This window comes from Dicentrarchus labrax, unplaced genomic scaffold (genome assembly GCF_905237075.1).
Source record: "Dicentrarchus labrax unplaced genomic scaffold, dlabrax2021, whole genome shotgun sequence".
In the NCBI taxonomy this organism is placed as follows: domain Eukaryota; kingdom Metazoa; phylum Chordata; class Actinopteri; family Moronidae; genus Dicentrarchus; species Dicentrarchus labrax.
This window is the reverse complement of record NW_026136715.1, coordinates 4,851,180-4,876,931: the sequence shown is the minus strand read 5'-3', so window position 1 is coordinate 4,876,931 and position 25,752 is coordinate 4,851,180. Positions and strand designations below refer to the sequence as shown.

General features: G+C 41.8%; 3 protein-coding genes across 3 annotated transcripts; 1 reads left to right on the top strand and 2 right to left on the bottom strand.

Moving 5' to 3' along the window:
* Positions 1-41: 41 nt before the first annotated feature.
* On the bottom strand, positions 42-5,597 carry LOC127377973 (V-type proton ATPase subunit S1). Its single transcript, XM_051426346.1, has 10 exons — positions 5,428-5,597; positions 4,308-4,428; positions 3,775-3,849; positions 3,492-3,682; positions 3,374-3,411; positions 3,200-3,285; positions 2,799-3,025; positions 2,660-2,695; positions 1,289-1,526; positions 42-1,136 (listed from the first exon to the last, which is right to left on the bottom strand). The coding sequence occupies exons 1-10, from the start codon at positions 5,538-5,540 to the stop codon at positions 924-926; spliced, it is 1,338 nt and encodes a 445-aa protein (XP_051282306.1). The 5' UTR covers positions 5,541-5,597; the 3' UTR covers positions 42-923.
* A 935-nt stretch (positions 5,598-6,532) lies between these two features.
* gdi1 (GDP dissociation inhibitor 1) lies at positions 6,533-14,284 on the top strand. The gene is made up of 11 exons (XM_051424871.1): positions 6,533-6,846; positions 7,795-7,902; positions 8,120-8,219; positions 8,392-8,526; positions 8,643-8,841; positions 9,071-9,202; positions 9,326-9,425; positions 9,528-9,699; positions 10,728-10,872; positions 11,017-11,071; positions 11,437-14,284. Exons 1-11 carry the CDS (start codon positions 6,802-6,804, stop codon positions 11,587-11,589), a joined length of 1,344 nt encoding a protein of 447 aa, XP_051280831.1. The 5' UTR covers positions 6,533-6,801; the 3' UTR covers positions 11,590-14,284.
* Positions 14,056-25,631, bottom strand: itih6 (inter-alpha-trypsin inhibitor heavy chain family member 6). Its single transcript, XM_051424867.1, has 17 exons — positions 25,128-25,631; positions 24,318-24,353; positions 23,339-23,493; positions 21,628-21,738; positions 21,204-21,451; positions 20,592-20,761; positions 20,344-20,460; positions 20,039-20,210; positions 18,300-19,922; positions 18,181-18,207; positions 17,999-18,016; positions 17,843-17,890; positions 17,721-17,750; positions 17,522-17,566; positions 17,297-17,410; positions 16,792-17,175; positions 14,056-15,214 (listed from the first exon to the last, which is right to left on the bottom strand). The coding sequence occupies exons 1-17, from the start codon at positions 25,245-25,247 to the stop codon at positions 14,961-14,963; spliced, it is 3,672 nt and encodes a 1,223-aa protein (XP_051280827.1). The 5' UTR covers positions 25,248-25,631; the 3' UTR covers positions 14,056-14,960.
* Between the last annotated feature and the right edge of the window lie 121 nt (positions 25,632-25,752).

Here is a 25,752-nt window from a genome sequence, read left to right as displayed (position 1 = left end):
GTCACGTGTGAAAGATGACACTTAAAAACAACACAGATCGATCACAAATTTATAGATCACTTTATTTTCAATTAAAAGGCAATGTACATGTCATGGTGATTGCACATCAATAAGTCTGACCAAAGCAGATCTGAGGCACTGACATTTCAATTTGTTGATGAACCTGAAGCAAGAGGTAAACTTTTAAAAGGTATGTTTAGTAGCGGAGACTGTTTTTATATAAATAAATTACTTGTCAGATACGTTTCCTTTTTTTTTTTTTTTTACAGATTGAATGGCACTTGTGTGTGTGTGTGTGTGTGTTGGATTTGTCTGTGACGAGCGAGAACAGAACTAAGTCCAACGTAAAGTATAAGCAATACTTAGACAGTTCCAAAACCATTTCAGGACACAGTCACAAAGCAATCTAGTCTCTATATACAGGCACTTCTTTCATAACCAGTAGTCTTTAAATTACAGTTGGAAAAACAAAAAAGGAAGAACTGAGGTCTGAAACGGTCCTACAGCATCCAGCAATCACATTCATGTTGGCACAGAAGGCATTCTCTGGTAAAAGAAATGATTGTGAATTATTTTAGGGGAAAATATCCACTGTGTCTGGCCAACAGTGGCACCAAAACGTCTTTTTAGCACATGCACTCAGCTCGTATAAAAGGTGCATCCATTTTGGCACTTGTAGCTATGGAGAGATGAAATGAAATGAGCCTTGGAAGGGACCATTATCCTAAAGACAGCTGTGGAAGGACTCCAGAGAGAAAACTACAGGAGAGGATATCAGAGAGAAAGTCAATCTGCCGGACAAATAACTTCAAAGAAAAAAGGCCCAAACGTACAAAAGCTACTTGACAAGGGGGGGACGGGGGAGACACAATCTACTAGGAGGCACTGAAGGACTGAGGAGTGTGTGTGCGTTTTGGAGTGCTTCAATCCGACTGAGGCACTGAAATCGACGGACCTTTGGGGTCGTCGAATCGATCCATGGTGTTTAGCCGCATGATCATGTGCAGACCGTACACAAAAATGTACAGCATAAGCAGTGAGGTCAGCAGCCCCATCCAAATCCCCGGGGTGAAGAAGCCTGCACAGTCACTGGCGTAGGAGAAATTTGTCCCGTTGGCCAAACCGAAGCCCTGAATCTGTAGAGTAAAAATGCATAAAAACACTCAATGAACAACAGAGGGACTAAACTGACACCTGATTATTAGAAAACACTCTCAATTTTAAGAAGTATTCGCACTGCTGCAGGAGTATTGAATGGCAGGGTGTGCATGCGGCACTACAGTTGTACCTGGAAGTCGATAAAATTGAGCCTCCACTGCGAGGTGTTTTGGTTGGTGTTGTTTGGCACTAGCAGAGTGTCTTGGAAGCTGCTGACGGACTGGCAGTGGAAGGAGTACTCTGCAGGGGCGTAAATGCCCCGGCTCCCAATGAAAGTTGCAGTTAGACCGCTAGACTGCAGCTGAACGGAGTCCAGGGTGAACCAGTTCCGTGCAGACACAGGATATAACCGTTGGCTCATGAAAAAACTGCAGATCAACAGAAGAGTTTTTGTTTCTGAGTATCTTAAAGACAAGACGTCAATGTGAAAAGAGTAGAATTCATAGCTAGAACTGTGATACATTGTTACTATTGTTATTAATTAGTTTATGGCATAACTGAACATTTAGAGAAGAAAAAAAAGGTCTAAAAGTGAATTATGCTGAAGAATATGAAGAACACAGTTATGCAGGGCCTGAGACAGATATTTAGGATTTTCAAGTTTAAAGATGAAAGAAAATGATGAAACAGATTAGCTACGTTTTTGAGTGTTAAACATTTAAGAAACTAATATCTGGAGATGATTCTTTACTCACAAATATTGAATATAAGCTGAGTTTTCTGGGGCTTTAAACTCTACTCTTATATCTGTCCCTTGAATGTAGAGCCACATTCAGGAGTTGATTAGCTTATCTTAGCATAAAGATAAAGATCTCTAAATCTTAAACTCTGAAACTCAGTTCATGTTCTATCTTGTTTGTTTTTCATTTTAATTAAATTGAGCACTTTTTAGCACAATTCAATACTACATACAAACAGTCTTTTGTATTGTTTTCAGCAATGTCTTTAGACAGAAATCTCTGAATTTCCTTTACACAGACTCTGTGTTTTTTCATTACAAACACACACATTAGTGGATAGACATCACATGTCTACAGCCTGAGCCACTGCCGCTCTAGCAGTACAATAAACAAAGTGTAAAAATGACAGTTTGTGGTTTTATGAGGGGTTATATATATACTGTCAATGATTATGGGTAGGACTACTTCTTGGGCAGGTGCAGTAACTTCCTGGAGTCTCCACAAGACGCCTGCAGAAGTCACTGCACCTGGCCAAGAAACAAGGTTTTTACACTTTTGTTTTTGTATAGATTAAACAAAATATAACGTGTTATTGAGAGAGCTTTGGAGGAGATTCTGTTACCTTCAGACAGAGATGGGATAATGGTTTTGTAGTCTTTGTGCTAAGCTGAGCTAAGTGGCTTCTGGTTGTAGCAACAAACTTAATGGATAGATATAAGAGAGGTATTGATCTTCTTATTAAACTCTTGATAGGATAGAAAGTAAGCAAATTTCCCCAAATGTATTAACAATTCCTTTAAGTGAGCAATGTATTACCTTACCTTAGTACAAAGCCTGATTCATAACTGAGGACAAGCCTAAAGTGAGAGAAGAAGAATACATTTGAAATGACTTCCTTTAAATAACACAAAGTTATCTTGTCAACAAGCACAAAAAACGCTCATTCGCTGGCCGTCTCACCGTGAGTTAGTGGTATTACAGACGGATCCTGTCAGGGAAGGTGTTTGTGCAGCAAGGTCAATCCACGCTAAAGTGCTTGAGAGGCTGACGTTGAGATTCAGAGCCCAAAGCATTATGCAAGGGCCACCGGTTCCGTTAAACATGATGGGTGGTTTGACATTGGGTACAACTGCTTGGAGCAAGGACCGCCCCACAGCCTGGTTAGACATAGATGTCTCTGAAATCACCTGTATAGAGATAAATAATCAAAATTAACATTGTAACGTCTTCATATGACATATGTGTTTGACTTTTTATGTTGTATGACGTTGGGTAAGTATAGAGGTGATTACAAAACATATATACTATAATTCTTGTACGTGACATGGCAACTTTTGTGTGTAGTAGTTAGAATATCTTACTCGTGACGGCTGAAGTCCTGTGTACATCGCAGTGTATGGGACATTTTTGGCTTTCATGATACTCAGAACTTTCCCAATAATCTCATCTGTGGAAAGCAAAATACACTTGTATTGGTACATGATTATAACTATGCTTTAACAAAAATGCTGAATTCCTTAAGAGTAAAAACTTACCATTGTCACGTAGGACTTCCTTGCAAGACTTGTGCAAGCTACAAAACAGTAAAAATGTTAATTTACACCCTGTTAAAAATAGAATACTTCTATTCACAAGACACAACACAAGTCTTACTCTGTACAGTATGGAAGATTGATGAGCAGTAGATTGCTGACAGATGTGTTGATGCTGAGATGTGACAGAGTGTCTGCATCTACAAGCAGAGGCGAGACACCAAGCTTCTCTTGCAGCAGAGCCGGGATGGCAGAGGAGCCCGACCACTCTAATCCAGGAAGCGTCACTGATGAGGAAGACTGCAGGGCAGCCTGAAGAGGAGTGGGTGGAAAGAATTATTAGCATTATTAGTCTGACAAAATCATCTTAATTTAGGACTCCCGTGTAAGTTTTAAAAACCTACCTCCAGGTTTTGAAAGGCACTATCCTGCTTGTTTCCAAAGACTCCACCAAAGACTGTGAAGTCATCTTTGCTTAACTGAACACAAGTAAGGAGAATAAAATATCACAATTAACCTACATGAGCAGAGAAGTGGACACATATTTGCATCTTAATACAATGAAAACATCAATTAGGCTCATTAATCAGTCACAACAATGCCCAGCCACAACAGAGAACAGACTCAGATGGTGTGTTACAGAGGACCTGTGAAAGGAGAAGTAATGCCAAAGCTCATTGTCACACCAGAATGAGAAGACTGTGTCACATGGGACTGCAGTGCAACTACACATGACTCATTACTACCTTGTTTTACACCACTTACATATTCAAGGACAAGCTTTCAAATAAATGTTGAGAAATCTGTGAAAATCTTAAGACTGCACAAGCTGAGTCCTTTTCCTCAACACAACCCTAAGCTCTGATTTGTTTAGTGACAGACTGTAATCGTGTTTACAGCAGAGTAGGACTGTAGTTTTTATGTCTCAGAGACTGACCTTGTCCTGTAGAAACAGCAGCACAGTGTGGGGGCCGGAGCCGAAGGCAGAGGTGAGGTAGGCGGTCAACTGGTCATTGGACGTGATGTGACCAGCCGCAGGTGAGGCCAGTGGTGGTAAACTACACATGCAGGAAAGATTAAGAATTAAAGATTAAATTGTGATAGCTAATACAATTCTGAATTGCTTTAACGTAATTGTTATTGCAATAATAGGAACATTAAGTACAAACATATCAGTTTATGCTGCTGTCACTCACTCATGTATTAAAGATAAATACAGAAAAAGAAAGAAAAAGTGAATTCCTGTTTAAGCCAAGACAGTCAAACATCAATAAAACCGTCTCAATATAACTAAAAACACTGAAACTGTGTTTTTGTATTCCAGTTCCTATTCATACTTGGTTACAGTAATGGTGAGTTAAAATGACCTCTACAGCCATCTGAATTATCATACATCAAAACCTTTGTTTAAAATACAAAAAGCCACATGTTCAAGGCTATTTCACAACCTACATTTCAACACACTAAAACATTTTGTCATAGTGAAACTCTCAACTCAAGTTGTGGTGTGCCCACAGATTATCCAACCTCTGACCAAACCACCTCATACAGTAACACAGGTTTTACATTCCCCTGTGTTTGTGTGTCCTGTTGTCCCCGTCTAATGTCTGTCTAAGGTTTAAACTCAGAGTCAGTAGTGTAACTTTACTACTTTAGGTGCAACTGTATGCAACATGAGCATGCAGAACGTCTGAAAGCAATAAAAATCATTAGAGAAAAAAAAAACAACATCATCAACTGTGATCACAGACACCAACTCACTGCATCATTATATCAGCTCTGTGACATATGAAAGCAACAGGAAGCCCAATGATTCAGGAGAAATTAGCAGTGACTCTCAAGACTTTCACAGTGCTTTGAGAACAGACTTAATTATATACCAAATAAACTGAGAAAAGCTGTAAACTTTCAGAGTCAAAACAAAGGCTGTTTTTAATCTTAGACTTTAACCTCATGAGCTTTAACAGCAAGCTACAACTCTTAGCAGTAGCAGACAGCTGGCCAAAAAAAAAGTCTCTCTCCCCACGCCGAAAGAAATCATTAAAATTAAACATCACCTCTCACTGGACCACAGCAGAACTGGCACTTGAGCGGCGTGGCTTCCCGTAGCGAAAAAGGCGAATAAAAAGGCGATAAAAGCCATTAAACGCACTCCCTTCGCTGCTGCCATTTTTCTTTTTCCGTTCAGTTTTTCCGCAAACTTCTGGCTCGACGCTCACGTGACACACACCAGCTGACAGTCATGTGCACTCGCGCTAAAGAAAAGCACTTCCTGCTTCTTTCTTTCCCCGTGTCGGCCCTGACACACACACACACACACACACACACACACACACACACACACACACGGCAGGCTGCAGCTTTTACACACTTTTCCTCTTACACATAATAAAAAAAGATATATATTCATAAATAAAAAAAAAAAACAACTCCACAATAATTGGATGTTTCCTGTCTGGTTGTAGTGCTGGTTGGGGTTATACTTTGTTTGGTGCTGTAACAATAAACTGCGCTGATAATAAAACATGCATGTGGTGTGTTTAATGCAGCTGAGTGACAGGTACACCTGCAACTGTCCATGGTGCTGACGATACACTTCATTTTTTGGGGCATTTGACTCCTGGCATTAATTTTATTTGCTTTATTTAAACATTTTTTTTTTTTTTAAACATAAGCATTCAAGCAAAAGAACAAACAAAAAACAAGTAAAGTTTTGAAGTTGTTTCTATTTGCTAAAGGCCTGCGTGCGGCCAGTCAAGTGAAAGCAACTCCCATCCACCTCACACACACACACACACACACACACACACACACACAGCTGTGGCGGCGGAGGGATACCACCGCTTCCACGCAATGCTGCGCCTACAACTGGAAATGAAAGATAGAAAAAAAAGAAAATAAGAGACCGCACAGACTTGGACTAAAAAAAAAAATATATTTTAAAAATGGGCAAAATCACGTTAAACACCGCGTTAAACTGTAAAAAGAAAAAAAACAACAAGCTCAACGGGAGTATGTTCGCTCGATAAAGCCCAGCTCAGAGCGGGGTTTCCCCCCACTGCACACAGAGCTGTTCAGTACAATCCATTGTGTGGCAGGATGGGAAAAGAGAGAGGAAGGAGGGTGCGTACTATTTCCCGACGCGCACTAAGATTGTTCTAGAGTGCTCCGCGATCAGGGCCATCTTTGGTCGTCCTCGCCGGGTGACAGTGTGCACAGTATATTCCACTGGTCATTAAAGCCTAATGATTAATACACAATACTTTTAAACTCTTGAACGAGCCGTTTAAAAGCACTTGGGCAGAGATCGGGAACCAACCCCCCCTTCCCATCACCCTTTGGTTTTTGTGGACTCACTGGCATTATTTCCTTCAATACCCTTCATTTCTTGAGGCAAAAAGAGGGCGAGACGGGAGAGGCGGTGATACAACATGGATGAGGAATATGATGTGATCGTTTTGGGCACCGGACTCACAGTAAGTAGTGAAGCTTCTTTTTTTTTTTTTTTTTGCTTGCTTTGCACTCGGGGACTAAAAAAAAAAAGCGAACTTCTTAGTGATTATTCTGTCCAGACTGCAGGCCTGCTGTCCTCTGGTCTTCCCCGAGCCCCAGAAAGTGAGCGCCTCCTGCATCCCTGTGTGACATTAGGGGGAATTGTGTTAAGAGATGCGCTTTATAAATGTCGCCAAATGTAGCACTCGACCTGCTTGTGTGTGTCAGGGAGCAATCAAAAGCTCCAGGAGTGTATATATATATATATATAAATATAATATATGCCCCACAGCCGGCCCAGTGTTGTGTTACACAGTAGCATCTTTTAGGCGTAACCCCACAGTGTGTCATGGTCCTCTGTGCACAGACAGGCCTCCATCCTGAGGTTGGCGCAGGCCTGAGCACGGGTTTATTAAATGACTGAGCCATTCACTGCCGCTACTCTCGCCGCAATTTCCCTTCACTTAACACACCCAATGCGGCAGACATTTCGTCCGATGCACCTTATGCGATATTAATCTGTGTTTCTGCACGCGTAAAAGTCGACATTTTGGTTGTTTTATAAAAGGTATCAAATATCCTTTTGTCGGTGGAGAGCCATAATAATTTATATTTTATGATGTAATGATGTCATTCGGTTATTGTTCTTAAAAATAACCATGATCGTTATTATTATCATTATTATTATTATTATTATTACAGTAGATACATGGGTGAAACGATCTAGTCGCGCATGCGCACACACTTCTTTCTGTCCTCCCTGCAGCCTTCTGTCAAAACCTCTCAACTTCCCTTTATGTCTTCCATTAAATCTCTATTTCCTTTTAAGATACCTCCATCTTCAGTCACTTTCAGTTGCTGTCTATTCATTTTCAAATGGATGTAATGGTATTAATGCTGATCTTGGATTATTAAATCTTGTTTTAATGCAGGAATGCATCCTGTCCGGGATCATGTCTGTGAATGGGAAAAAGGTTCTGCACATGGACAGGAACCCATACTATGGTGGGGAGAGCTCCTCCATCACCCCTCTGGAGGAGGTAAAGGGCTCCTGGGATCTATAAAACCAATCAATACATTTTATGTCCCTCAGTACATCTCATTTTACTCCCAGTGCCATTGTGCATCAGCTGCTGTTTTTATTGTCTTTATTTGCTTACTGCCGTATCCTCTGTAATGCTTCGGATTCTGTCAGCTTTATAGATTTCAGCCTCACAGGATGTAGTTTATGATTCTCCTTCCTGTCCCTCTCCACAGCTGTACAAGCGCTTCAATCTTCCAGATACTCCGCCCGAGTCAATGGGCAGAGGAAGGGACTGGAACGTGGACCTCATCCCCAAGTTTCTCATGGCCAACGGTCTGTCCCACATCTCTCATATTGTACATAAAGGAACGAACATATATCACTCATCGTAGACTGAAGAGATAATATGGATGATTTGGGAATAATGAATACATAATTAGTATCACTGATATGGTTTGGTTGATGACAATAATGAGATGTAACCTGTTTGAATGTGTGATTGCAGGTCAGCTTGTGAAGATGCTGCTATACACAGAAGTGACACGATACCTGGACTTTAAAGTGGTGGAGGGAAGCTTCGTGTACAAGGGAGGAAAGATCTACAAGGTGCCGTCGACCGAGACCGAGGCACTAGCTTCAAGTAAGCCGCTCTGATATGTCTCATCAGAGCTATGAACGAAGATATTTAAGATTGTAGAAGAGTTAGTCATCGTGGGGTAAAAAACTGAAACATAAAGCCTTTGTTTAAATCTCCAGATCTGATGGGAATGTTTGAGAAGCGAAGGTTTCGGAAGTTCTTAGTCTTTGTGGCCAACTTCGATGAGAACGACCCCAAGACCTTTGAGGGCGTGGACCCCAAAACCACAACGATGAGGGATGTTTACAAGAAGTTTGACCTCGGCCAGGATGTCATTGACTTCACTGGCCACGCCCTGGCCCTCTACAGGACAGATGAGTAAGGACAACAGCCTGATGTCAAACAAGTCTTTGATAACTCCAGTGATTTATTTATTTATGATGACGATGTACATGTAATGAAGGTTTAATAAACCCCCATATAAGCAACAGCCTGATGTCAAATATGTTACATCTTTTATTGTAGACTAAGATTTACTTTTTGGACTTGAATATTCATTATTTCTCTGTATTCCAATTTATTATCATCCTTTGTTGTTTTCCTCCAGCTATCTCGATGTCCCCTGTTTGGAGACGGTCAATCGTATCAAGCTGTACAGTGAATCTCTGGCCCGGTATGGAAAGAGCCCCTACCTCTACCCCCTGTACGGTCTGGGAGAGCTGCCGCAGGGATTTGCCAGGTGTTTTAATACATTTATACCCATTGTGCTCTATTGCTTGATAAATTACAGCTCATTAATAATAAACACAGAAGTACAAACCCAGTCCATGATTTAATAGTTCTTATTCACATGTCATTTTAGATTGAGTGCAATCTATGGAGGCACCTACATGCTGAACAAACCAGTGGATGAGATAGTGATGGAAGGTGGCCACGTGGTTGGAGTGAAGTCCGAGGGCGAGGTACGGCCATGCTGATTTATTGTCAGTGATAATGCAAATTGAGGAAAGTAGTAGTTTTTTTTAAAATGCTGCATGTAAATTTCTGTGTCCTTGCTGCGGCAGGTGGCTCGTTGTAAGCAGCTCATCTGCGACCCCAGCTACATCCCGGACCGCGTCCGCAAGGCCGGTCAGGTGATCCGTGTGATCTGCATCCTCAGCCACCCCATCAAAAACACCAATGACTCCAACTCCTGCCAGATCATCATTCCTCAGAATCAGGTTAACCGCAATTCAGGTGAGGATCATTGTCACTGTTTAACAAATCCGCTAAACGCTAGAGCGCAGTTTGACAGAGTTGCAGTGATGCATATTTGTAAATTTGACCCTTTTTTTCCTTCGCAAAATAGCTCATTATCCTCAAACACTAAAAAGTCATGTTATATATAGAGACACCAGCATTTGCCTTAACTCTTAAAGCCGTGATAATCAATGTTCTTATATTAATGATGGATCACATGCCTACTGAGACAGACTATGGACGTTTTGTTTTTTTTTCTGATCCGGGTTAAAGTGAGTGAAGTCAAGGATGATTGCACCACCACACTTCAATAGTGATTGCAAGAATAGCATGGATGGTGGTGTTTTTGATGAATCACCGTCATGCATGAATCATACATCAATAATGCCCTGATTGTATGCTTAATCAGTGATGATGAAGATTTAGAAAAATAGAAATAAAAATAGCATATTGTTAATATATTTTCTCAATTTTCTCATATCATGTTTTCCCCCTGGCTTTCCTGTACTTTGCACCCTGCTCATAATATAACAAACCCTCCGGACTTAGCAGAGTGGTTTTTTATCTTTACCTTTTTTTTTTTATCTTTTTGGTTTTCCCACCCACAGCTTTACTGTTCTGGTTCACTTTCACGGCTCTCATCCGCTTCTTTTTAGACACAACTGGCTGCTTTCAGTGAAAAACCTCTAAAAGCCTGCTGTATGCTTCCTGCCCAGCACCAAATGACATGGTACATTTACAGCTAAAGAGTCAGATATTTATCTCAAAAGTCGGTAGAGACCAAACCAGACCTAAAAGGAGAGTGAATATTGGACTTATTACTTACTTATTATAAACAAACACTAAATCGATGCTACTTTTGTTACTTATCTGCTGGGTGTGTAAATAAGCAACTGTTTGCTTAGTGCTGTGTTAAAAGCTTGTTTCCACTTCTCCAAAGTGGACAAATAATCAGTGAATGCAGGTTTTTGATAACCCTGATTTGACTTTCTCCTCTTTTTTTAACCCTTTTGTCAATTCTCCAGACATCTATGTGTGCATGATCTCCTATGCTCACAATGTGGCAGCCCAGGGGAAGTACATTGCCATCGTCAGCACCACAGTGGAAACCAGCGAGCCCGAGGCTGAGATAGAGCCGGCCCTGGAGCTGCTGGAGCCCATCGACCAAAAGTCAGCATTTCAACATGTTTTCATGCATTCATGGTTTCACAAACAAGCACGCCATAAAAATAAAGTCGATGATAACACGATGGAAACATAGGATTCATAACCAGGTTTAGTTAATGGAGTTGTTTTTTTGTTTTTTTTTGACAGGTTTGTGGCTATTAGTGACCTTTATGAGCCCACAGATGACGGCACTGAGAGCCAGGTAAGAGCTACTTCTTGAGAAAAACTAAATTTATATGATGCTCAAAACAGGGGTTACAGTTAATATACTGTGATATATTACGATACTGTGATATTTTTACGATCTCAATTTATAAAAAACACACTACCATATGCATTGCCATGAAATTTGCTGCAGATATTCAAGATCCCTAGAGGATAAATTCTAAGGACTTTAGTAATCCCCTGACTTTTCCTTTAGCGCCATCATCTGGTCAAAATTTTGAATTGCCCAGCACTTTGGTCTTGTCACTGTGAGCATATTAGCATGCTGTTACTACAGTACAGCCTCTCAGAGCTGCTAACTTGGCCTCAGATTCTCAGTCTCTGTTATTCTATCTTCCCCAGGTGTTTGCCTCAAGGTCCTATGATGCCACCACTCACTTCGAGACCACTTGCAACGACATCAAGGACATCTACAAACGTATGACCGGGAGCGACTTTGACTTTGAGAACATGAAGCGCAAACAGAACGATGTGTTTGGGGAGGATGAGCAGTGAGCGGTAGATGGGCTTCCGAGAGAGGGCGGGGCTGGGGGAGGAGGCGGGGCGAAAAGGGGCAAAAGAGGTGGCAGAGCCTGCGGTAGAGGGCTGGGGTCTGCCTGAGCAGTCCTTTAAAAACAAACGGGCGGGAGGTGTGAGCGTGGCGGAGAAGGGTGTGCTTCTGGGCTCTGCCTGCCCTCAGCTGTTTGCCTCCTTTTCCTTACTTCCCTCTCTCTCTTGACACATGTTCAAAACACATAAATGCTCACAAACACACACATACACACTGTTCAAAATACTCACACTCCTTCTCTCTGTCACCGAAAAGCAGGGTTGATATGGTCTTTCATTCCATTGTAGAATTTACAGTATAATCATGTCTTAACTATTATCATTAGAGGTGAATTTATTACTTGTTGTTGGCGATTTTCAAAGCATTTCATTCTTTCTGTAACGTCTTTCTCCTCATATCAGAGGTTGGGTGGAGGGAGGATTGATGGCATTGAGAGGTCCAGACTGCGAGCTCTGACATGAGAGATCTGTAATGGCTTAGTGTAGAATCCTCTGGAAGGGTCACCTCCAGTTGACATGCATGCATCTTTTACACACAGTAGTATTGTACATAGACTCAAATGACACTGCTGTATGAAGGCTGGACCATTCCACGTATCGCTCCTGTCAACCCTGCTTTCACTTTTCTCTTACTTGGTCTTTTACCTATGTTACTTCAAAAGACGCCGCTCCTTTTGGCAAAATCTGTTGGTCAGGCAAAAAAAAAATGTGATGAAAAATTACATATAAATGGGCTGTTCTGTCAACTGATAGTGCTCACTTTGCAATGCTGTTGTGTTCCCTGTGCTAGCAGGCAAGCTAACCAGTGGCTATTAACTGTCACACCCACACACCCCCCGCCCCCCCCCCCAGAAAACTGTTCCTTTGTTCATCTCTGTTGTGTGATGTCAATTTTGAATTTGAATAGTTTACTTTCTAACATTTTAAATTATTAAAGAGTTTTATTTCTATATATTTGGTGCACATTTCACTGGCTGAAGTTATGAAGTTTACAGAGCTGAGGTTGAAACTGTGGTCTTCAAGTTGAACATTTAAAAAAAAGGGAATGTCAGGAGCGAAAGAGGCATGGAGAGGATGTTTGAAGTGTTAAGCGAGGCTTTCTATGAAGTATTCTGGAAGATCTGGTGGTGAAAACAAACGGATTATGGCAAATTGTACTTGTTAAGATGCGAGGAGGTGGGCCATGGGGTAGAAGAATGTATGTGGGGAATGTTTTGGATTCGACGTTTGGAAGGTTTCACTTTTAAGTGAAGAGGGCGAAGACTGAAATTTCGGCTCATAGTGAAAGCACCAGATCGTGTCTTGGTTGTTTCAACCCTTGTGTATGTCATTTAGATAAGTCACTCCCCTAGGGACTAAATCTTATGGAAAAATTATAGTTGTTAATAGAGGGAAAAGCTGGATACTCCCATAACTTTAATGACTTTGTAGCATAGCGAAAGGTATGAAGCCACATTTACAGGTGCCGCCCCACAAGAATGAACCAAAACGCTTTTATTTGGTTTTAGCCTTAATTTGGGGTCTTATTCAAACCTCTGAGCCCTTTCAAAAAATGGACTGCTTTGTTTTAACTAACTGTTGTGGCAGGTCAGCCAAAAATGGTGTCACTGTTATTGGCACAACTCGCTGACAGTGTTTGGTAGTGTACGTCGCTCTGCAGATCAGACTGAATACTATAGAAGGGATATTCTACCACATCAGGGCTGTTACTGTACACCTGAACCGAGGCAGTTCCTCATATCCCTGCAGTGCACGCTCACTCACAGCCAGATTGATCTGTGGCTTGGCTTGTACATCAACAACAAACAGATGAGACGCTCTAATAGTTTTCTGAACTAAAGCAGTTCAATTTCACTTTCTCCACCACGACAAATCCCTTAACAACTCTAAACAAAGTCATGGCGTGTTTGGGGTGTTGACGTGTCTTATTGTTATGCTCTATTTATTTGAATTTCACTGACGTATTGTGGAAAGGTTTATGTCAAATGCTGAATATGCTATGCTATTAGTTTATGTTTCTGATGATAAAACGGATTTTGACGCACACCGAAAATTATTTGTTTTTGTTTGTTATTTGCTGTGTCATGTGTTATGATCATTCCAGTGCTGCATCATGATTTAATATGATTATTAGCATTCCTAAGAAACAGGTTTTAATGGAAGGATAACAGCAACAGTCAGTCATGGAGCTGAAATCAAAATCTATACAGCTGTGTGTTCACAACCGTTGTCACACTGTGCATCATTCAACATTGTGTGTGGTCTTCATCCTGGAAATATGTTACCTGACAAAAACTGGAAAACTGTTTACTCTTTGAACATAGATATATTTGAAGCCCTCCCTCCCCTGCCCTTCCTCAGCATTAGAAACTGTCATCTCTTTTTTTATTTATTGAAAACAAAAGCCTCATGTGTGGTTGTACTGTTTTAATTTCCATCCAGTTTGGCCTTTGGAAACCACTATTGACAATATCCCTTGAAATTGACAAAAGAAATAGTTCAGGCTGAGTAGTAGAAAACTTACTGTCCTTGTTTGATCACTAGTATGTGAACAATGCCTAATGTCTTGTGTAACAAATAAAATGAATTAAACTATGGATGAAATGATAGAAAAATAAAAAGCACATGGCAAACCTGGAAACCCTGATTTCGTTGTTTTTCTTTTTGAAGATGCATAACTTGACGTGGGAAGATTATCTATACATACACACAATAATATTTTATATACACTCGTACTAAAAAAATACAACTTACAGAATGATACAGTTTTAATAATTACAGATGATTCAGAAGTAGAAGAATCTGGCGTTGCCTAATAATCACTCCAGGATGAAATCTAAGAATAATCTGATAAATATCTTTGAAGTTGGGAACAGGGTTAGTGTGCACAACATTTTGGAGCAAACTGCTGCAGCACAAATGGACATTTTGCGGTTGCCATGCGAACAGGAGAACATTGTGTCTCTCACAGAACACAGAGCTTGGATGCAATTCGAATTCAGTGATGGAGAGAACAGCAGCGTCATTCAGTCCGTCATTATATTTGTCGACTTGTGCGTCCTCATTACTCCTTTACATGCAGCTTTCCTATTCACTGTAGTCTCTAAATCTGTCACTTCCCTCTTATGTAACCACACCTGTGTTTTACTGCTCCTTACAGAATATTACAGTCTCATTCAGAGACTGGCAACATGTCATTATAGCCTGACGGAGTCCCAGTTCTTGCTCATCCTTTGTCCAATAACCACACCATCATAACTGCTGTGAACTGAGCTGTACAGCAGAGAGGGAACAAGGTGGAGCTGACTCGGCTAGAATTACACATGATCCACCACGTAACTCTCGTATGGATGACCCAGTAGTCTCTCTATCTCTGCCTTGGGCACCACCCAGCACTTGCCTGTGTGGCGTTTCCGCACAGTGTCTTTCAGAGTCTTGTCTTGCAAGGTGACTGGCATGTGCTCTGATCCCCACCTCAGGATCCCCCTGGCTGAAATTGACTCCCTGTGAGCACCTCCATCCAGATAATCCTTCACTGCGGTTACACTGATGTCAGCGTGCTGAAACTGGCCTGTAGACAGACAAAGGAAGGTGGAAAGTAACTAAGTGCAAAAGTATAAAACACAGGTACTTATGCTGTATTTCTAACTTTTACTGAATGCTATAGTTACTACTTTTAAGTTAGCGTTTTGTTCTGTTACATAATAAAACCTACAACAAACTTTTAAAATACAACATGTTTAAGTTTAAATCAGTGATTCCCAACTGTTTTGTCTTGTGTTCAGTCTGAGTTGATTCATTTAAATAACGGCTCAAGGCCTAAAGAGGTAAAAGTATTGAATATTTTACATAAAAAGCAAGAATATGAGAAAGCTGTAAAAAATACATAACATAACTATTTTTTGTATCTGTCCCAAGGATGCCCCATAACCTCTAACTCAAATAAGACACTATATATAGTGCTCGTCCACCTCTGTCCCTTTTACATACCATCTAGCCAGCGGGTGTCTGGGTTGTTTGGTAATTAGTACAGATCAGGAGGTGAAACCTGTTCAGTGTAATAGTGTTATATTGTGCATTGATATATTGAAGAAAAGCCTGAAAAATGTTGGCTCTCTAACGTCTTCATATGATTCATTTTTGTGTTTCTTGCCTCTCCTCTAGACTGCACTTGGCCATCCTCTGGTTTGGACCCAGGAACTGCCAAACCAGTTCCCGCCCATTTGGACTCTTTTTATGGTAAAGTTCCCGGGGAATGTGCAAAGTGTGGTATGGATGAGGGGGAGGTTTGGGAGATTCTTGGAATATATGCTGATTTTAGACATCATTTTTATTCTTTTAATTATTTATCACACACACAATGTAATTATTAACCATTAGCTTATGAAGGTTATTTATTGGGTAATGGATAAATCCCAATTTCTTCTCTTAGATAAGTTTTTTGCCCCAGTTATTTTTCATTTTAATTTAGTTTTGTTGTTGTTTTTTTAAATCTGCACTATAAATCCACTGTTTTCTAGAAAAAAGAAAATAAAGAACTTATTGCTGCTGAACAGTTTAAAGATCTCTTCCTTTCACCACTCAACCAACTTTACTGTAATAGTTAAGAGAATCTATTGGCAGAAATTAAGTATAGTATTAATAGGTATACTTTCATTAGTGTATAATCACCTGAAAATAAGAAATGCTGTGTTTTTGTTACCTCTTCTACATAGTGTGTCATGTTGTACCGCCATGTTTCTACAGTAGCCCAGAATGAACAAATCAAGTTGTTTTGTGGCCAGCAGTGTTTTTTTCTTGATTGATTCTCGGTTTAGTCAAGGAGTTTCAGTGGGCAATCTGGAATCTCATAGCTAGATGCCACTAAATCCTGCACACTGGTCCTTCATCTTATGACCACAGTACTTAGTACTGCTACTAACAGAGTAATTTTACATTGTGGAATTGGTAGTTTTACTTAAAGCCCCGACATTTTGTGTTGATACTGGCGGCCCAGAAAGAAGATAACCAAACTTCTTGCTGATGTTTGTTTGTATGAATCATATAGAGGCATTAATATTAAATTATTTAAAGTTTTAAAGGATGTGATTCCACCATTGCAGCACAGTGAGTGGCATCAGTGAGAGCTGATAGTGAAGCTGTACATACCCAGCAGGCCTTGGGTTGAAGCAGACAATCCCCGTCCATCTGTGATGTAAAAGCCCAGGTGAGCCATCTGTAGGTAGCTGGGGTGTTTATAGTGGTGGAAGAGGACCAGGAACCGTACATCCTTGGCCAGCTCCACCCAGCAGCTCTGATGGTTGTCCACAGAGACCATCACACCCTGCCTCTTCACAGACCCCTGCTGATTGATGGGAAGGATATCCCGCCCTTCCCCTTCCACCACTACGGCGTCCAGTGAGAGGGTGATCGTGATGTCACCAGAGCCACCTGTGGCCGAGGAAATGGTGAGCTGGTCGAAGTAGGTTCGGGGTCGGTCTTCTACACCGTGCTTGGAGGGGGCCCCCATTAGGTGGCCATCGACAATGATCCCTTGAGGAGGAAGTGAACGCACGTTTAATAATACACCTAAAAAGTCAACGCTAGCTGTGTAGTGACATATATTACTTGCTCTTATTGAGTGTATATCTACACATCTTATTTCCAAGCATACCTCTCTCTGGGTCCTCTAACAGTCTGAGAACATCATTAGCCCTGCCGTCTACTGTGAAACACAAGTTTTGATGCACCTTTGGCAGCTGGACCACAAAATGAGGATCTCCATCAACTACAACAGACAACATCAAGCATTAATACAACATTAGTACTTGAGATATTCAGATGACTATGCCGGTGTCATTAAAATAGACAAAAAATAAATAAAATGTAGGTTCTTGACCTGATGAGGAGAAGACCCGGACGGTGCTCAATCTGGACTGAGGTTCTAAAAGCACAAGACATTCAACTAAAGGACAGTCCCCCTCACTCCCAATCACTGAAACCAATCACAGGACTACACAGGAATTGCAAGCAGTGTCTCTACAATAAACAACATATGATCTAAGTCAGGCTGTAAATAAGACCCACTAAAAACTCACCAAATGATCCCGTGTCTGCAGTATCATCCCCTAAAAATACGTCAGGAAACATATTTGACATGAAACTTTAAAGAAAAGCAACAACATTTGAAAATTTCTTCTAATGAGCATTTGAAACTTACAGGCTTCATAGCTGAGATCGTAGTCATAGTCATAGGTTGCATCATAGTCTGGGGAATGGAAGCAAGCAATGAGCTCAGGACACAATCTGCTGCTCACCAAGGAATTTTGAATTTGCAGGGAACAACAGGACAAGAAGCATTATTAGTGAGACTCACCTTTCACAAGGTCAATATCTATAAGAGATAAAACACAAGATACATTTATATTTAGCTCCAATGCTGTTATGTAGCTCATTATCATTGTATATCATAATTACACAGCTGTCATCCATTTTAACCAGATAGAATGTAATTAAATTGATCTGTCACTGCAATATAAAGGGAAAATTCAGTTTCACCTTTCCTCTGAATGAAAGTAGAGACATCTAGTGGAGAGATAAAGAACATTCAATTAGGAATACATCCCAGGGAACAGAAATGCTATGATTAGACACGATGAACAGAGTGTACAACCTACCCAGAAGACCTGCTGCTTCCCACAGTCGTGGCCCATCTGTTACACCGGGCATAGGAGCAAAGGTAGCCGACACGAAGGTGGCGATGCTCAGGTCTGTCTCTGAGTTTGTGTTGTTGTCTTCCAGAGCCGGAGCCGGGGCTGGGGTGGGAGAGGTGAGCGGAGACAGCAGCAAGGGTGGAGCGGTGGTGATTTCAGGCTGAGGAATATCTGGAGCAGATGTGGTGCTGTTTTCTGCCTCCGTGGAGGGCACAGGCACTTTGACAGGAGGGAGGGCTGTCTTCACTGTACTGGGCTGTGGGGAAAGGGGTCTTCCTGGCAGAGGTGCGGGGCCAGTTCTAACTGGACTCAGGGGAGGTGTGGTACTGGTGGTGAATGTTAACATTGTGGTGGTTGTTGATGGAGTGGTTGTTTTTAAGGCGTTCGGCTGGGGGGTGGAGACTTTTCCAGGTGCAGGGGGTGATGCTGTTTTTAGAGCATTTAGCAGAGATGTGGGTACCTTAGCAGCAGGAGGAGGAGAGGCAGTTTTGGATTCATTTTGGGAAGGAGTGGGCTTTTTTCCAGAGAATGGTGCTGGGGCAGTTTTGACAGAGCTGGGACTTGAGGTTGTTGTGCTTTTCTTGGACGGTGAAACCACAGTTTTTGCTGTGGAAGTTGGGTTTTTTTTAGTTTGTGGTGTATTTGGAGGTGGCTGAGGAGGGTCTGGTTTTGTTTTGTTAGGCTTCGGATTTGAAGGTGAACTGGGCTTCTTTGCAGCACCAGCAGCTGATATTTTGGTGGTAGCAGTAGTCGTCGCAGTCGTGGTTGTTGTGGCTGCAGTGGTGGGTTTTGCAGTGGTTGGAGTTTGAGCTGGTTCATCTGCGTCTGGCTTTACAACAACTAAAGAAGTGACTGGTGTTACAAAGTTATATTTGAGGGATAGATTTGTGGCCTTTTCTGCCAGTAACCTTTGAGTTGCAGGGTCAGTAGCATTTAGTTTGGCCAGTAGCAGCTCTTTGATGGTGAAATACGCCCAGAGACGGTGCACAAAGCTGGAGATTCCTTCGAGGCCTGCTGAACAGTTTGGTGACTCTGCACTGGCATTCCCCTTTGCACTGGAAACAAACACATCGTTTTCCAGCTTGACACGTTGTTTTGTATCAGTGGCGGACACTGACACCTTTAAATCTTTTAGCCCTGGTTTGACCCTCCCAGTCACCACCAACTCAGAGCCTTGGAAGTAGTTTGGAAACAGGGAGCGGGTGATGTCAAACGCCTGATCATCCAGGTATGACAGCTGGATGTCTGATAGCAAAGGGCTGGCTACTTCATCATAGAAGCCCTTCAGCTGCAGCGCAGCGTCTGCGTCCTCATACACCATTCGAGCCACGCCTCGGTTATCCAGAGCCAGGCGTTTGAGAAGGAGGAAGTCTGCATCATCACCAAAGGCAAGGCCAAACAGAGAGGCAGAGCCCAAAGCCTTCTTGGCATTGCTAAGGATGGTGTCACCAGCTGTTACTCCAATGGTTGCCTCCCCATCGGTAAGGAAAATTACCAGAGGAACACGACGGAATGAGAGCTGGTTGGAAGAGGATGGAGGGTTGACAAGCTGGGCAGCTGAAAGCAGAGCTGCATTGATATTTGTCCCTGATACAAAAGAGTGAAACAAAGGGGACAATAAGTGTTGAGGGAAGAAACAAAGGATATAATGATCCTCTTTGACTGCAATGCCACAGCTCAAATAACATCACATTTCAACTCACATCCTTCTGCAATAATCCTCTTCACAAAGTCTTTGGCGTCTCGTACATTCTGCCGAGTTGCCCGCACTGTTCGTCCTTTCTTCCAAGTGTGAACCTTGTCTGAGAAGGTGATGATATTGAAGTGGTCTCCCTCTCTAAGGTCCCCGAGAATGGTGCTCATGGCCTGCTTGGTCTACTGACAGAAATTCTTAGAATTATTGACAGAAATTTCACATTTCGTAGAATATTATTATATTTTAGCAAGTTTTTCCATCTTAGAACTGTAGGTCTAGCCATAAAGAGTCTATGAGGTTTGTCCACTTTACCTGTTTTATCTTAGTCCCTATCATTGAGCCACTGACATCAATGACAAATATAACATCCTTAGGAACCACTGGAAGCCCTCTCGGTGCAAAGTAATGCACAAAGTACCCATCATACACCTGAGAGAGGGTGAAAATACAAAATAATGGATGAGAAGACGACCTTTACTTGTACCAAAGACACATTTATATTGTGACAAACATGCACACCCGTGTATCTGATAAGCCAGAAATGAAAAGAAGCTCCTGACCTGGATTTCACCCATGAGGTCTCTGAGGTCCACATCATACTGAATGATGAAGTCTGCGTTAAGACCTTTGGAGGAGATGCTGTTCTGCTGCTGTAGAGAGGGACTGTAGTGAACTCGAGCACAGCTAGCGCTTCGCTCAACATGAGTGGAGGCTGGGGCGTCTGCATCACCTGTAGGAAGGTAGGATATGATTAAATCCATGTAGTAGTAAAAAATAATTGTTAAAATAATGAGCTACAACATTTTCCGTTAAAGGCATAGTGCAACATTTTGGGAAATACTCTTATTTGAGTTAAATGAGAAGATTGATAACACAGCTGCTGGCCGTAGCCCTTTTCTGAGTGGTATTGATCTTCTCATCTAACACTCATTAAAAAGAGAATATACTTATTTCCCAAAATGTCAGTGGACTAATTATGATTCATTCTTCAGTCATTTATTCAAACATGAAGTCTTCCTTAAAGTTTTTACATTTACGGCTCTAAACACCTGATGATGGGTATGATGCCGTGCACCTGTACTTTACAACAGCGTAAGAGCATTCAAGGCTTCTTTTTTTCCTAACTAACCATCTCAAATATATCTTGACTGGTAATAACTGTCAGATTTTACCTTGAGCCGTGTTGGAGAGCAGTCGGCTTGTCTTGAGAGGAAGGACTTTGATGAAACTGATGCCCGTCCGCTCCGTTATACTGACATCTAAGGTAAGGTTCTGAACAGGCTGTCCCGGCCTCAGACCCAGACTGAGCTCATAGCGGCCGAGTCGACGAGGTAACAGCTCCTCGTAGGACAGGGAGAAGAACATCCGAGCTCCTGACGGCACACTCACTGCAACACGGAACTTCTCAATCTCCCTCTCTCTGGAACGCCGCAGAGCAAAAGAGAAGGACAAACTCACAATATTGGATTGGATTTCAGTCTCCTCTTGAAAACGGTGCTTGAAAACATGCAGCATGACATTGTAAATGAAACAGATTCTTTAGGAAATCACATTACATTTTATATTATGGAAGAAAACTTTTTGCCTGGGACTGACTTTGTAGCAACAAGTCCCGCTGTTTTTCCTTGCTTCTTAGCAGCATCGTAAATTTTCCTGGCAGCAGCTCTTTCCTTCACCTGGGCCACATACACCTTGCCATTGGAGGTGCTGATGGGATAGAGAAAAGAGGAAGAAATAGCTCTCTGTGTGACTTACAGTAGCCAGATTATATTTCAGAAACACGCCTGCCCCACATTAAGTTGCTGCGTATGATTTACTTGATTGTGCTCCTTGTATTTCCAGAACGATCACAAAGCTGCTCCACAAACATGCATCATGCTTGTTTACGCATGGAGTTCATACCATGTGAAGAGGAGGTGGGGTCATAAACAGGGTGTGTGGAAAAGAGTAATTTCCCTCTGAAAACAGCATTAATGAAGAGAGATCTTGCAGGCCGATGACGCTCCGAGGGAGTGCCGCCATGTGCTACACCCACCAAAATCCCACCAAAACCACTGCTCAAAAGTGGGATCCAATTCACACAGTGCACTTCCTAGAGTTTGGTGACCACTGATGTCACGTGACAAGGTGCTAAATTAAGGTCAAGTCCTTTGAACAAATATATCCAAAGAGAAAAAACATCAAGGGCTAACTAAAATAAACCCACAGGCTTGAAGCGGGTCTTGTTTGAGAAACAGAGCAGAATGGCATGAGAGAGCAGAGTGGAAAATGGAGGCACTTGTATTTATATGTGTGGTTGGCTGAGGGGGTTCAGGAATGGCTGTACATCAGTGACCTGCACACAGAACACAGAGTTCTTAGTTTCAGACACAGAAATGCCAAAGAAGTAACGCAACACATTTGCCACAGCTTTTTTTTCCTCTGGGTATTTGGTGCTCTGCAGACGGCCGTATAGGTCCTGAGCGTACGTGTGAACATACGTACGTGTCTGTCTCTGTGAAAGACAGAAGTGTAAAAACAATGTGAAGGATAACGGTTGTAAAAAGTTCCAGGCTCACACATACTTAAAAAATCTAAGTCTACATCCACCTCCATGTAGGCACGCATACATACAGTAGATGTAGGCGTGTGTGTACGTAGCGTATCTAAACTGGCAGGTTGCCTCAGTAAACTGTGCGGGGGAGAAAAGGGGGACTGGGCAAACTCCTGTCATTTTCTCTATTAACTTTCTGACTTCCATTTACAAAGCCTGGTATTCATCTGCCCTCAGGTCCCCCCTCCTCCTGACCTGCTTCCGCTCCCAAATCCAGCTCCAGGGTTGGTGTTTGGCCTGCAATGTTGACTTATTTGTTTTGATTATATTTAGCATTTTTGAAGGAGAGTGGTCAGCAACCCTCTTAGTAATGAAATTATTATTATTCTCCTCCGTCCTGGAATTTGAGCTCCTTACATAATTCCTTCCAAAGTTTTATTTCTGGATTCTGCCCATGAGTGAGAACATTACTTTTATTTATTTCAATTTCTAGCCATATACCAGGGAAATATTATTTCTTCAGGCAAGAAATAATATTTCCATGCAAGTTTCAATACTTTCGACTCAGTGAGTGTAATGAAAAAAAGCCCCCACTTGTTGAAGATGATTGGTTTAATTTCCTGACTTTCATAGTGATGTTAGAGATTAGAAGTAAAGGAAATTGCAGACACTCAGATATACTAATAAACAAATGCAATAAGTAGTGATTATGTGAAAACGCTGTATACTGCAGATAATACAGAGACGGTGAAAGACAATGTAGGACTGACTTACATGGTGAAGTTGGAGATGAAAGCAGAGGAGGGCAGGTCCACCTCAAAGGCAGCCTCCTTGGTGATGGCCAGCTGGTTCCATACTGAACTCTGGACCGTGGTAACAGCATAGCGGGACACCACTGAACACTTCACGTGGTAGTCTGTCACCTTCAGCTAGTGACAGCACAAATACAGATATAAATCACTTAAGAGGTTGAAGGAGAAAGAACTGAAGTTCAAGTTTCAAAGGAGATTGTTATCACATTGGAAGATAAAGACACGTTATTGTGATCTACTAACTGGACTGGAATCATCCCAATAGATCATAAGAGGAGGTTAATGCCACATTCATACACTGATGTGACACTGCCAATCAAGTCTGACTATAACAGACAGCCATGGATGCTTACTTTAACCCACTGCCCTCCCCTCCTAAACCTCACACACAACTTTTTCTGTGTTCCTCCCATATCACGGTCTGCCCTGCATCGCTCTGACGAGTCAACAACACAAAGCGGTTCCCTGCATGGTGTCTCTGTCCTCCCCTTGTTTACTCGGGCAACGTCGGCGCCTGCTGAGACCAATCTGGTCAGCATAGGCCACATTACTGCAGGATGAGGCGACAGGCAGGAGCAAAAGAGCCACATCAGCCCTCCAGCTCACAGGTATTTAGGAGAGCCGCGGTTTGTGCTATACAAACTGAATTACTGTATGTTTTCAGGGGATTGCTTCACAGTTAACACTAAAGCAAACGGAGGGGAAACCACAGTGGAGCTACTGATGACACCCTGAGATTTGTTGATGGTTGTATTCCTGTCTGTAGAGCTTGTTCTGTAGTTCACTTTGGGAAGACCGGGAAGTACACAGCTGTTATTTATTTCTTTTGTAAAGCTCCGTATTTCTACTACCACATGCAAAAGGAATTCATAGATACAGTATAGAAACTGTTTAACAGGAGTTTAGTAGGAAACTAAGCACTAACAATTAACACAACTTACCACTGGTTTCGTTGGTTTGCTTTGACGTTTTACTCTCTGGAAAAGAAACAAGGCAGCAAGTCAATCAAGATGCATGAGCAGTTTTGTAATTTGTCCGATAAGTGCTTGTAAGATGGAGGCTAAAGGTACGATGTTATGATATGGTGCCTAATATCAATTATTAGTATCACAGTGCTTTCAAAATGCCTCCTTTTTGAAGTAATCTCCACAATCTGCCTATGTCAGGGTTGGGTCAAAGATTTTGTGTCAAAATAGTCTGAATCAAAGCCATTCATGAATGGAGGGGAAGTGGAACTGGAAATAAATGCTTTCACTGTACACAGGGCCAGTGAGGGTTTGCACGGTTTGCTCTCAAATGTTAATTTTGCACACACAAGTCATAGCTGTGTCAATACATTACCACATATCCTGGGGGTTTAACATAAACAAATAACTTTTAAGAGTGGAAACCCTTTATAGGGAGACATACAAATCATATAATCTATGTAAAAAACATGACTATATGATGTGTTTTGCCTAAGTGAGCCACTGTGTTGGTTGTATTAGAGCTGCAAAGCTTCACTTGGACTTTAAAATATTCAAGGTATGTCACTAACAGCATTTTGCAGACTGGTAGTTCTACTAAATATTTGTGACTATTCCTATTTTCTAATTTAAAATTAAACAAAAAGTTCTGTATTTGTTAGTACACAGAGATTTTGCCTTGCTTGGTTTAACAGAGGGGGGTGTTTCAGAAGGTAGCATGAATTGTAGCCTTCAATGACTTGACTTTGACACAAAACTGAAAAAAAGGGTAAATGGAAAATATACCTGTAAAAGAAAATTTGCTCCAAGGTTTGCTTCATAATCCCTCGACAATCCTTCGTGCACATAGAAAGTGAAGAAAACTAGAACGCACTGAACCTTTAAGTTCATCATGTCCATGATCATTCAGGTTTTAGGCTCCAAGATGAAGTGAATTGCCCCAGTGGTCTCACGTTGTCGGCGGGACTGAGGTCGTACAGGAGGACGCTGTGCACATACCTCACATTTTACACAAGTTATTTCTTTGCAAGGGGCAGTCTTTCCCCTCCCTCACCTCAGCTGAGTTTAAACGTCTCCACTGCAGTGTTAATGACATACACCGGTGTATATATATTACTATATAAATGTATGTTCTGATAAGAGTTAAACATCCGTCAGGTGAGAAGAGCGTGAAGTTCAGTCAGACAGTTGCGTGAGTCCCGCTGTGTTTGAAGAAAGCAGCTCCCAGCTTGTGTTCATGCATACTGGAAATTTCGCGGACTGCTGCCACCGAGGTGCACGAGAAATGAGGGATTATTAACCCCTGCTCGGCTATTTAGGGAAACCCCCCCCCACACACACACACCTACCAAAACACCACCTCCTCCTCCTCCTCCTCTCTCTCTCCACACTCCTATCCTCTCTTCTCCAG